Source organism: Ricinus communis, chromosome 5, assembly GCF_019578655.1.
Source record: "Ricinus communis isolate WT05 ecotype wild-type chromosome 5, ASM1957865v1, whole genome shotgun sequence".
NCBI lineage: Eukaryota > Viridiplantae > Streptophyta > Magnoliopsida > Malpighiales > Euphorbiaceae > Ricinus > Ricinus communis.
The window spans coordinates 4,778,096-4,790,138 of record NC_063260.1 but is presented as its reverse complement, the minus strand read 5'-3'; the positions used below and the strand labels follow the sequence as shown (position 1 = coordinate 4,790,138).

The following is a 12,043-nucleotide window of genomic DNA, read 5'->3' as shown; positions in this document are numbered from 1 at the left end:
AAAATAAATTTAATAAATATATTTTATTATCAGAGATGATTGATCAACAAAGAATTTTAATTTGAATATAGTACTTCAAAATTTATTTTTCAAACTTCGAATATATTTAAAAAGTCTAAGACTAATAAATTTTTAAGAATTACTTTTAACTTATCTTTTTCAAATTTAGATTTTTATGAATTTAAAAATTCCATCTTCAATTATTTAAAAAACAGTAAAATCTTATTAATTTCTCATAATTTTAATTTTATTAATTATTATTCCATTTAAAAAAACCCTTATTGAATTCCTTAAGCTTCTTCTTAAATTGGACTGGAGTTCTTAAAAAAATAGGACAAATGCAACAAATGACAGGACTGTTGTAAGTTTGTTGTTTAGTATATTAGTTTAGATTTTGGATTGTTGACTTTCTTCTTGAATTAATCTTTCTGTTATGCAAATATTTGTCTCTTTTATTTGTTGAACTTTTGCTAAAATAAAAATCTTGTTCAATTTAGTAGTTTAAATTTAAATTATTCTAAGTTTGGATCAAATTTGGATCAAAATATCAATTTGATAAAAAGGAAAATCAAGAGTTCCGCAATGCAGGGCATGATTTTTATTCCAAGTCAAATTAATCTAATTCGTTTGACTATGAAAATAAAAATGTCTCTGTTCCTCAGCCTCTTTGAGTTTCATAAAGCTCCTTTCTTTGATTTAAAAAAAGAAAAAAAAAAGAAAAAGAAAAAGGGGTTTATTTGGGTTCCCTGAATTTTGTGGGTTTTTGCTATTGGATTTTTTAAGGTTTAGCCCGGTTATATAGTGAGTGAAGAGCAGGATTCCAATGATCAACCAATATTTTCTTCTAGTTCTCCGATCACCATTGATATTAGCGAATAACAATGTCAAAGTCGGTGCGAGATGATGTTGTATTCGATATATTAAGTTCCTTACCCGTCAAGACTCTTTTGCGCTTCAGGTGCTTATCGAAATCTTTTTGTTCATTAATCGACAGCCCTGATTTCATCAACTCCCATCTCAATCTATCTGTCAAAACCACAACCAATCGCCTTCTTCTTGCTGATGAATTTACTGGTTCCGTCTACGGGGTCGATGTAGACTCTCCAGCTCTGAGTTATGTAACATTCGACCTCCAGCATAAGCGTGTCCCTTTCTAGGAGAAGTTCTCATCAGCTCATAATTAAATTATATGGTACTATAGCTGGATCTTCTAATGGTTTAGTTGCTTCGCAAGATGATCACGGTATCACATTGTGAAATCCATGGACAAAGAAGCACCAATTTGTACTTAAGTTTTGGACTGGGGATGTCCAGCTTGATGGATTTGGGTGCGATGTGATTACTAATGACTATAAGGTGATCATAATCACTCAAACTGACCATTCTTTTAGTGTTATGCTTTATAGTTTAAAGAGTAGTTCCTCAAGAAGGATTCAGGACCTTCACACTCCTGCTCCTGATTGTTTTCCATACTGCAGGAGGCTGCAGTGTGTTTCTGTTGGTTCCTCTCTGCATTGGTTAGTCATTTCTCGCAATGAATCTACTCCGGATCATATAATCCTTTCATTTGATTGCCCATCCCTGGTTTTCATATATGTGAAGACATGGCTAATTATTGTATGCTTTCAGAACTTGGAGGATGCCTCTGTATGAGCAATAATGTCTTTGCATACGACCATGTTGATATCTGGATTGTGAAAGAATATGGTGTGGAGGAGTCTTGGACTAAATCATTTTCTATACCCAAATTGTTGGATAATGGTATTTTTCATCGTATTCGGATGAAGCCTTTATGCTATACAAAAATGGGTGATAAACTTCTACTAAAGTGTCAGCTTGTGGCATTTCTTATATTATATGATCTGAAAAATCATAGGGTTGATTTCAGAAAGTATGGCTATGTGACTAGGACTGGATTATTTTGTGTGACAAGTCTTGTTTGACTTGTTAATGCTGAGACTAATGTTGAGAGCAACAATCCCCGCAAGAGAACACCAGGAAAAGGCAATTAAAGCTGCTACTATTTGATTTCTTTATTTTCTTTTTTGCCGTTATTACTATTTTGATTATGGATGTTTTGTTATAATAACTCTTTTAAGCTGTGAATTGCTTTGGAAGCCAAAGTGACCGACTAATGTATTTTCTTCATGATTTTTTGCCGTTTTTAATATTCATTGATGTTTCTATATGGTAAGTAGCTCCATTTCACCTAACCAGATCTAAAGCCGCTTCAGCACTATCTTCATTCTCAATGTGGTGTGGCATCTTCCACATTCATATTACCCTAGTAATTATATATGCTGGTTGTTTAGCCCTGGTAAGTGGTTGGACAAACTTGTGTATACATGGTTTAAGTCATGTTCCTCAAACTTCAATTTGCAAATTTACAGTTCTAATTGCGATTTTATTTCTTCTAATTATGTTTTTAATCTTGCTCATGCATATAGTTTGATGCACAATTTTCTGCAAAAACTAAATGCACTTATGCTGCATTTATGCTTTAGATTATATTCCTTTAATACCACTTAAGTGTCTATGCTCACAAATGTCAGTAATATATGTTAAGCCAATGGGCAGTCGCGTCATAGCAGGCCATGAGATTCTGCCTGTTTTTCTATATATGCTACAAAAAAATGGGTGATAAAGTATGCAATCTCGCAAACTTGTGTATACGTGCTTCAAACAATGTTCTTCAGACTTCAATTTGCATATCTACCATTCTAAATGCTCGTTTCATTTCTTTTAGTGTTCAGAATAATCTTGCTTATGCATTCAATTGTGGAATTTGATTGTTGCACAATTCTGTGCACAAAAAATGCACTTGTGCTGCATATATGCTCTAGCCAAGCTTCAGTTTTTATCTTCAGGTTTCTTTCTTAAATTTAGATATCTTATTATTGCTGGACTATGAGGATGGGGAATGCCTGGTAGGGCACCCTTCTTCTGAAGTCTGATGTTATCCTACATGGTATGACTGACCTTTCAAGTATAGTGATTGGAAGTGAAAGTTTTATATGAGATACCAGGTCAGTGAAAAAGTTCTTGGTTATAAGTTAAAACCTTTTTAAGCTGTGATTTGCTTTAGGCTCTAAAGTGACTGATTAGAACTCTATTTCTTATGTATTCTGAACCAATAGTATGCCATTCTTTAGTATGAACAACATATACTCAGTGGTGCCACTGCCAATGCTAATTCCATTTTCCACTCAAAATTAAAAACCAGGTTTTATTTTTGGCGGAGACAGAGACAAACAGCAGGGATTTTGTACGAGTACTTAATACAACACAAGTGTCTATGCTGCCAGGTTTCAGTAATATCACTAGCCAAAGTGTGTCAGTAAAATGTGAAGGGGAAATGAAAAATCAGCTGGACATGAAAAATCAGCTGATTGAATTGAGTGGGGAAAGGGGAAATGCAGGACTAACCATTTTTCTGGATTCTGCACTCCGCAGAACTAAGATTTCAGCATTGCATCCTGAAATGATAAGCATTCTGCTCTAAATCTCCTTTTTCATCATTCACTAACAAGAACTGTGTGCAAAATCTCATATTTACTTCATCCACTTACAAGAATCGTGTAAAAGAAAATCTCAAATTTACATCATTCACCTACAAGAATTGTGTACAAAACTTTTACATCATTTTACAAAAAGAGTTGTGTACTAACTCTTATGTATGTAAACTGATTCTGATATTCTTTGACACAAGAATCATCAGTTTATAATGCATCATTTATGGAAGTCGGATTACTTGTCGCTCTAAACTCAATGATCAGTTATCATAGTAACATCCCAATACCATCATTAGCAAAGTCTTGAAATATTGCTGGAATCATCAACAGATCTTCAGAATTCCCAATTTCCACTTTCACTTTTTTCCTTGATTTTATCATAGAATCACAGCATCTTGTACAGACAAAAAGCAGAGGCACAGCCTCAGAGTCCTCAATGCCATTGCAGCGAGTATGCTGCCATACCTCACAGATATCACAAGCAACCATTCTCTCTCCATCATCATCTTCAGCCCCACATTGGCATCTCACCTTCCAGTTATCAGGTCCACTTTCGTATCTCAATTCAGTGTTTAAGTCCATACCGTTCCCTCTCATAAAAAGTTCTGCACCAGATTCAACACTTCCAAACAGCAACTCCTCATCCATCAGTTCTTCCATCTGATTTATCTCTGTCACCTCAAAGTTCTCCATTATACAGTAAGTATCCCTCAATGCATTCTCCGCAGCTTGCTTGAGTTCTGCAACTGTGGAGTGCAATGGAAGGACAACAATTTCCCCAGGAGGTAATTCCTTTTTCAGTTCAACTTCTAGATGAATGATGTTAGGCATCACTTGGCATATGAATCTCAACAACTCATCTTCTTCATCTTTAAAAGGCCACACCTTGACAAAATGCTTGGAATCAAGAATTGTCTGAGTCGCCAATTCCGCCAGTTCTGATTCTGGGTAGTTCAGTAGAACTTTCAAGTACAAGTAGCCCAAATCAGCATACAAATCAGCTCCTGGAACAGGTGCTGCTGGAAGTGGCTCTGGAACTGCTGCTTCTATTTCAGTTAATCCAGCAGACCTATTCTCTTTACCTAGCTCATCAATTGAGTATTCCAAAATCTTTGTTTTGGGATTCACTGCGCGGCGAACAACATGACCTCCAATAATCACGTTGTTCATTGATTTCAGCACATAATCAAGCAAACCAGTATCACCAATGTGCATTCTAGCTGCATCTCTCACATCTTGCCGAGTCATCCCTCCATGACTATACTTGTCAGCCTTCTTCTTCGCCTTCAGTGCATCAACAATCACCCCAGCTGTATATTCTAGTCTTCTTGCAGGCCATCTACTCTCCAAACTCCCAATTAAAGAACTAAACTTTCTATATCTTGTACATTTTTGCTTCACTAAAGGCTTCTTTTGTAATGCTGCTACACGGGCAGTAGACTTTGGAGCAGAAGATGAAGCAGTGGCATCAGCAGCCAAGCGTAGTTTCTTCTGCGCACAAGGACATGATTTGATCGTGAGCATGAACCTGAGAAGATCCCTGAATGTGATCAACTGGGTTTCGCTCAAGTTTCTATAGTAATCAATCATCTGCTTCATTTCTTTGTATTCATTTGTGTTGCTGAAGTCTTGAATGATCTTATTAAGTGCTAACGAGCTAAGAATCTCAATTGCACTGTTGTAGTTATGCTCTGTAACACCAAAGCTTCCCCGGCAGAATTTATAGCCCCATCTCCCAAACCATGAATGCCCATATGCAACTCCATAAAGTAATCGAAGATCCATGAATCGCTTCTTTGAAACATCCTCAACACTGATTTTTCTACGACACGAGGAAAACCAAGAAAAATCAGTAATACTTTTAGGCAACTAAACTCAAAGAATCTAAGAATTGATAGGTTACCTAGCTCGTAGATTTATACATAAACGATCCCAAAGATCCATGATTTCTCTACCAGAAAGGGTCTTGGAACCCCCTTCAATGCCATTAATACAGAGCAAATGACCAAATCCATTGCAGTGAATCAACCCATGTAAGATATGAGTATGCACATCAAAAACACCCTCTTCAAGTCTCTTATTCCACTCTTCATCTATAGGTATAATCACATGATACCTTCTTCTAGTCACAAAATTATCACCCCAACCTAATAAAATCATAAATTCATTTCCAAGTTAACAAAAACCAATTCGATATTTCAAACAAATCATAAGAAGTAGAACAGGAAACAATCCCAAGAACCAAGATTCAAACATACTACAGGAACCCAGATGGAAACAACAAGAACCCAGTAAAGAAACTCAAACAAGAGAACCAAAACACAAAAAAGAAGCTAACCAACCAGTGCATCGGCAGTGATCACAGAAGGGATTTGGAGAGTCATTGGCATTCTCTTCAATGGTGTAAAGAGGCAAAACAGTGCTTTTGCTTTCGATAGCAAGGTGAGTACACCAAACAGGCATACCATCAACATTATAATCTTCAGGTTCTGCACATTCTTGAAGAAAGGCTCTAATGTTATCTCTAAAAGGACCAGTAGGGTTTATTGCGCTACCTGGGTCACCAAAACTATGGAAATTATACACTTTTGTCTTCCTTTTTCTCATCATTTTACATGTTTGAAGAACTGGTATTGACATTCTTGATCTCCAATCTCACTCACTCACGCACGCTCTCTCTCTCTTTCTTTGTTCCAATAACTTGTGATTCTCACTCTAAAACAGTTAAAGGTTGTAGAGAGAGAGAGAGAAAAGAAGTGTTTAACGGATTGGCTTCTGTTTGGCGTCTCTCATGCGTTAGCGTTAGTTACAGAGCTGGATTAGGCTTTTCGCGCTCCATTTTGAAAGTGTCCTTGTGGACGATATTGCCCTTGTAAGGAAATATATTTACGGGTTTATTTATCAGTTTGGTTGTTGTTTCTTCAGATCTCACGGTTATTGTGAGCTAGAATTTTAGTGAACATTATCTAGACCGTAGGGTTCCTATGCCGTTATAGAGTTCGTTAGGGAAGCGGCATCTTGACACCGAGAATCTATGCTGACGTGGATGAGTTGCTGAGTTAGCTCGAGTTGACTCAGAGACCATTGACCAACAATCTCATCCGACTGTTTCATCCCTAAATTTTGCATTTTCATTCTCTAACACCCCTCAACTTTACTTTTTACCTATGATATCTCCCAATTTATATATATATTTTTTACTTATTTCAACGTTTTATATTTTTATTCACTTTTTCATGATTAGATATAAGTAAATAACAAATAAGAATTTCTACACAAATATAAGAAGTAAAAGATAAATATAAAGGATTTTATAAATTAATATAATAGTTAAAAGGTAATATGCAATACTGAAATTATACATAAAGCTATTATTATGCAAGACAAAAGAAATTATGTAAAATTAGTTATTTTATTTTTAAATCATCTTCATTTCAATTTTAATAAGATAATAGTTTACATGAAAAATATTATTAAAAAGAGCATGGAGTCCTGCATATGGTCGATGCAAATTACACAATTTAATTATTGGTATGATTTAATTACTTAATTATGTATCCACATTAGATAAGTTTAAAGGTACACTAATAATTAATTAGGAGAAGTGTCTTTTCTTCTCTCGTTTATTTATAGATCAATTCCAAATATGTTTATAGGGGAATTGACAACTCTAAAATCAAGATATAGTCTTTTTTTGTAATATATAACTAGTCATTTTTTATCCGTACGTTACAGAATCGTTATTATTATTTTGATTATAAAATTAAATTCATATGTATAATTTATAAAAGAATTTATATATAATATATAATAAACTACTTTTAAATGTTCTTAATTTTTTAAAAATTTAAAAATTTTATTAATACAATAATATAGAATTATTTTAAAAATATTTATTAATAAATTCTAGTATTATATAAATTAATACTATCAATACAATTGATACTACTACTTTTTAGGATTAAATATTTATTATATAATCAAAAATTAATTTATCATTAAATATAATTTAAAATATTAGTTTCCAGAATTAGAATTATTATTTAATTATAAAATTAATTTATTAGTTAATATAATATTAAAATATAATTAATATGTTATTTCTTATGATAGAATGAGTATTATTATCTAACTAGAAAGTTATTTATTAGTTAATATGATATTAATATATAATTAATATCCTATTTCTTAGGATAGAATGCGTATTATTATCTAATTAGAAAGTTATTTATTAGTTAATTTAATATTAAAATATAATTAATTTACTATTTCTTAGAATTAGAGTAAGCATTTAATTATGAATGTAATATATTAATCAATAAATTAATAAAAAAAGTTATAAAATTACAAATAAATTTGAATCCGATGTGTCAAAATTAAAGAAAAGCTGATATGGATAACACGTAACTGCTATTGACCTACTATATGCACTCAATTGTAAATATTTTATTAAATTTATACACTAAATTATAACTCTTAAAAATTTAAATATTTAATTGTCAAATCTTAACTAGTTCATACATTATTTTTATAATTATTTCTCAAAAAAAAATGATCCTAGAATTTCTTTTAAAAAATGAAACCTTTTATAATAGTGATAATAGCTATGTAACTTACCTAATTGATTTACATTTTATACGTTTGTGTTTTCTTCTATTATTTAATAACCTTTTATTTCACTATATACTAATTATTAGAGAGGTTAAATTACAAACATAATTGATATAAAACAAACATGGTTGTCTTGAGTTATACATATATAATAAATAAATGATAGGTCATATTTTTTTTAAGGAAAAATTCCAATCATCTACGGGCTAATTAAAGCATACACATTATGGTATTCAAATTTCTTCCTTGGTTCATTGTCTTTTGTCTCTTCCAGTCTCCCACCCGGCCCAAAAAGTCATTCCTGGTGAGTTTGACATAGCATCTTCCTTGCACTTGACTTGGTTGTATTAATATAATTTCAGTTATATATTAGTTACCCAGGTTTCAGTCAGCAATGTACCCATACATACATTCGATTTTTTAGCAGAAATCACGCGATAAACCCATGATTACTAGAGTCTTTCTCTGTCTCTAAATTTGGGTCATTTTGCGATCGAGAATTGGTGTTCAGGTCAGTAATTGAGAACAATAAAAATTGAAACCAATGACTCAGATTTTGGCTCAACGAGGCAGTGGCTCTTCTTCTTCAAACCAGAGCCGAGCACGGTCCTCTTCAGCTGCTCGGTCAAGTTATAGCTACCCCTCAATCCTCAAGTCATTTCAGCTTTGAAAGATGATGAAATTGTTGATGAGGCACAAGAACTTCAAGTTGTGGAGTATTGTGGGAGTAGCAAGATCAACGCTGCAAAAAATGATGAGCTAGTGAGATCAAGGCTGCAAAAAATGATGAGCTACTGGTTCAAGCGGTGGTTCTCCAAAGTAAAGGGTAAAAGGATTTTTGGGATCTTAAATGGGGAGAAAATTAGGTTATATTGAGAGGGGAATTTGGGGATTAGGGATTAGATTGCTGACCAAGGACTATTTGGGTACAAATCATGGGTGATTTATTATCTGGTCACTAATTTTGGCTGTCACATCAGCTAAAAGTTTATAAATATTTTCACCTGATTCATTAATGGGGAGATTGGGTATTTATTAAATTCTCTTTATTCAGTTGAGGTACCCCAATACCCAATCGGATACTAAATCACCGTATATCTCTACTCTTCCTTCCTTGCAAGATGACAGTGTTTCGAGCAGCTTCAGTGCCTTCTCTGTCATGGTGTTTGAAATAACGCCTATGTTTGGCTCTGCTATTAGGTATTCCTCAATTCAGGAATTATTTTGAGATTCACTAGTTTTGATCCAACTTGTTTTGCCTTTGAAATAGAGATGAAAGCAATGGAGCTTAAAGTGTCAAAAATCAGACCGAGGGCATCAGCACCAGCTCCAACAGCCCCTCCAAACATAGTTAATGTCACCAGAAGATAATTCAAAAGGAGAGGAACCTGAATATTCCGCCGAAAAGAATGGTAAACAACTCTAACCTCCAAACATAGCACAACGATAACCAAAGCAACAACACCATTGAAGTTATCATCATGAACCTTTCCTTTGTGATAATTAGCTTCCTGTTTAGATTTTTAAAGGAAGAAACTCTAAGAATCACAAATAGCTAATAAAAGATGCAATTAAAGATCATGAGATAGTAAGAGGCGTTATTCATTCTAATTGCAAAGATTCAAGCCCATATGAAGAGGGAGGAAGCTGCAAAAGGTAGCAGGCGAACAAGAGTCGCTCGAGAGTAAGCACGATGGTACGGTTTTCAAGCTGAATCCACTTGAATTGAAGCCCATACACCGATTTAAAAATTAGCATAGGCGTAATGGCAAGAGACCAAAAGGAATAAAATATAAAGTGGTGATGAGGGATGAGCTAAAGAAAAAAACAATCTGAGCAGCAATTAGAGAGAACCAAATATTGAAGATTACACCTGACTTGAAGTTGAAAGAATTGAGGATATAAGAAATCATCAGACCGTGAGTCAGGAGGAAGGCATCGCCGAGGTCAAAGAGGAAAGCAATGTATGGGACAAGAGCGAGAACCAGAGCGATTACAGTGTTGTGAGCAAAAGAAGAAGGCAAAAAGCAAGATCTATAAGAAGAGAAATGGAAGTTGGAGTTAAGGGTAGGGCTAGGGCTAAGGTTAGGGTCAGGAGTGTAAGAGGAGCAGCCATTGTTGAAGGATTTTTTATTTTCTTTTTCTAATTAAAAAATTATACAGTAAGCAAAAACCACTATTTTTGGTGGTTGGATAATATTTTAGAAAAAAAAATTAAAATTTAGTGTTTTTTATGATAATGTTGATAGTACTGACATTCAAAGTTGGGAGTTTTTTAGGTAATTAGGCCATAACTTATTGATATTTTTGTTATTAATAATAAATAAACTAACTAAACAATCAAAAAGACTATTTTAGTAAACCTGTCCGTCCTTCTTTCTTTTGCATTTTTAATTGTTATTGAGTTTATTTTACTTAATATTATTTAAAATTTTATTTTACAATCAATATTGAAACTTTAATAGAGTTAAACTTATAGTTAATAACTTATTGATATTTTTTTTATTAATAAAATTAATTAATAGATGACCTAATTAAATAATAAATAAATTAACTAAACAATCAATAAGGATATTTTAGTAAATTTATCTTTTTTTCCCCTTTAGCACTTTTATATATTGTTATTGATAAATATGTGTGATTCATTTATAGCTTCAACTTAGAACATCTCGAACAACATTCTATATTTGCTCTCTATTATATTATGAATAATGCAATTCTATATCTAGATTTGTCTCAAAAATTATATATATTTTAATAATATTACCTATTTCACTCTTATTCTGAATTTTTTATTAATAATAGTTTAATTTCAGATGACTTAGATGAAAAAGAAAGAAGAGAAAAAGGAAGAAAAAAGAGAAGAAAATAACAAATAATTCATTTAAGAGCCATGCTGTCGTCCTTGTATTTGAGTGAGGTTTTTGGCATTTAGAGTAGAAGTTTATGAGTTTTAAGAGATTGTTAGAGAGCTTATACTCCCTATTTAGTTTGAGAGAGATCTAAGAGCTTTTCTGGGGATGCTTTCGGTATACAAGTAGGAAAACACTTATTTATTGTGGGTAAATATTATGCATGTAATTTGATTTTAACTCATAGTTAGGTTTTGAAATGATTAAGTGAATAAGCATCTACTGATGATTTATTCACAATCAACTTGTACACAATGATTTAGCATAATAAATCTTGTAATATATAGAGGAGATGGAAATTTTGGCGTATAGAATGGATTGTAATTTCCCAAAAACATTTAGCATGGGTTGAGTGGGTTTGATCTCATGAAAATTGCTTACAGTCTTTGCCCAAGGAATTTCATTTAAGTTTTATTTCATCAGAGTTAATTATTTTACTTTTGATTATGTAATATATATGTGTATATATATAAATGAAAACTCATCCCTAAAGTTTTTAATAATAATAATAATAATAATAAGAATCCAACTTCAAAGAAAAGTATAAAAATAATATACATGGTCATGGCTTGAAGATGTGCTACAAACATACTGCAAGAACGATAAACTACATTATTATAATTATTGTATGCAAACATACATGATAATAAGTCATCCTTAAATCAGTCACTATAATAAAAAATTGTCGTATGAACCACTCATGGAAAAAGAACATTAAATGTCAATAAATCAACAAAAGAATAATGGTCAAGTCATTATCCGTGGGAAATTCTAGCCATGGTACAGGAGTAACCGGACTAAAGCACATATTCTTGTCTACCAATTCAATAGCTTTTAGGAGTCACTTGGAAACTTCCACCAATCCAATACCCAAAAGTCAAGTTTTGCGAGCTTCACTTTCTGTAAGCATAGAGCATTATTTCTCGCCTTGATAACCACGCAATTGGGTTATATATTAGTATTACCCAGAAACAACATATTCTAATTACTCTTTATTCTTTTGATCAG

At 32.8% G+C, this 12,043-nt stretch overlaps 2 protein-coding genes across 2 annotated transcripts; one reads left to right on the top strand and one right to left on the bottom strand.

Moving 5' to 3' along the window:
• The first annotated feature begins 881 nt into the window (after nucleotides 1-881).
• On the top strand, nucleotides 882-3,502 carry LOC107262399. Its single transcript, XM_015727963.1, has 3 exons — nucleotides 882-1,118; nucleotides 1,315-1,647; nucleotides 3,224-3,502. Exons 1-3 carry the CDS (start codon nucleotides 882-884, stop codon nucleotides 3,500-3,502), a joined length of 849 nt encoding a protein of 282 aa, XP_015583449.1.
• A 100-nt stretch (nucleotides 3,503-3,602) lies between these two features.
• LOC8280446 (PHD finger protein MALE MEIOCYTE DEATH 1) lies at nucleotides 3,603-6,176 on the bottom strand. Its single transcript, XM_002533432.2, has 3 exons — nucleotides 5,855-6,176; nucleotides 5,416-5,659; nucleotides 3,603-5,334 (listed from the first exon to the last, which is right to left on the bottom strand). The coding sequence occupies exons 1-3, from the start codon at nucleotides 6,150-6,152 to the stop codon at nucleotides 3,780-3,782; spliced, it is 2,097 nt and encodes a 698-aa protein (XP_002533478.1). The 5' UTR covers nucleotides 6,153-6,176; the 3' UTR covers nucleotides 3,603-3,779.
• Between the last annotated feature and the right edge of the window lie 5,867 nt (nucleotides 6,177-12,043).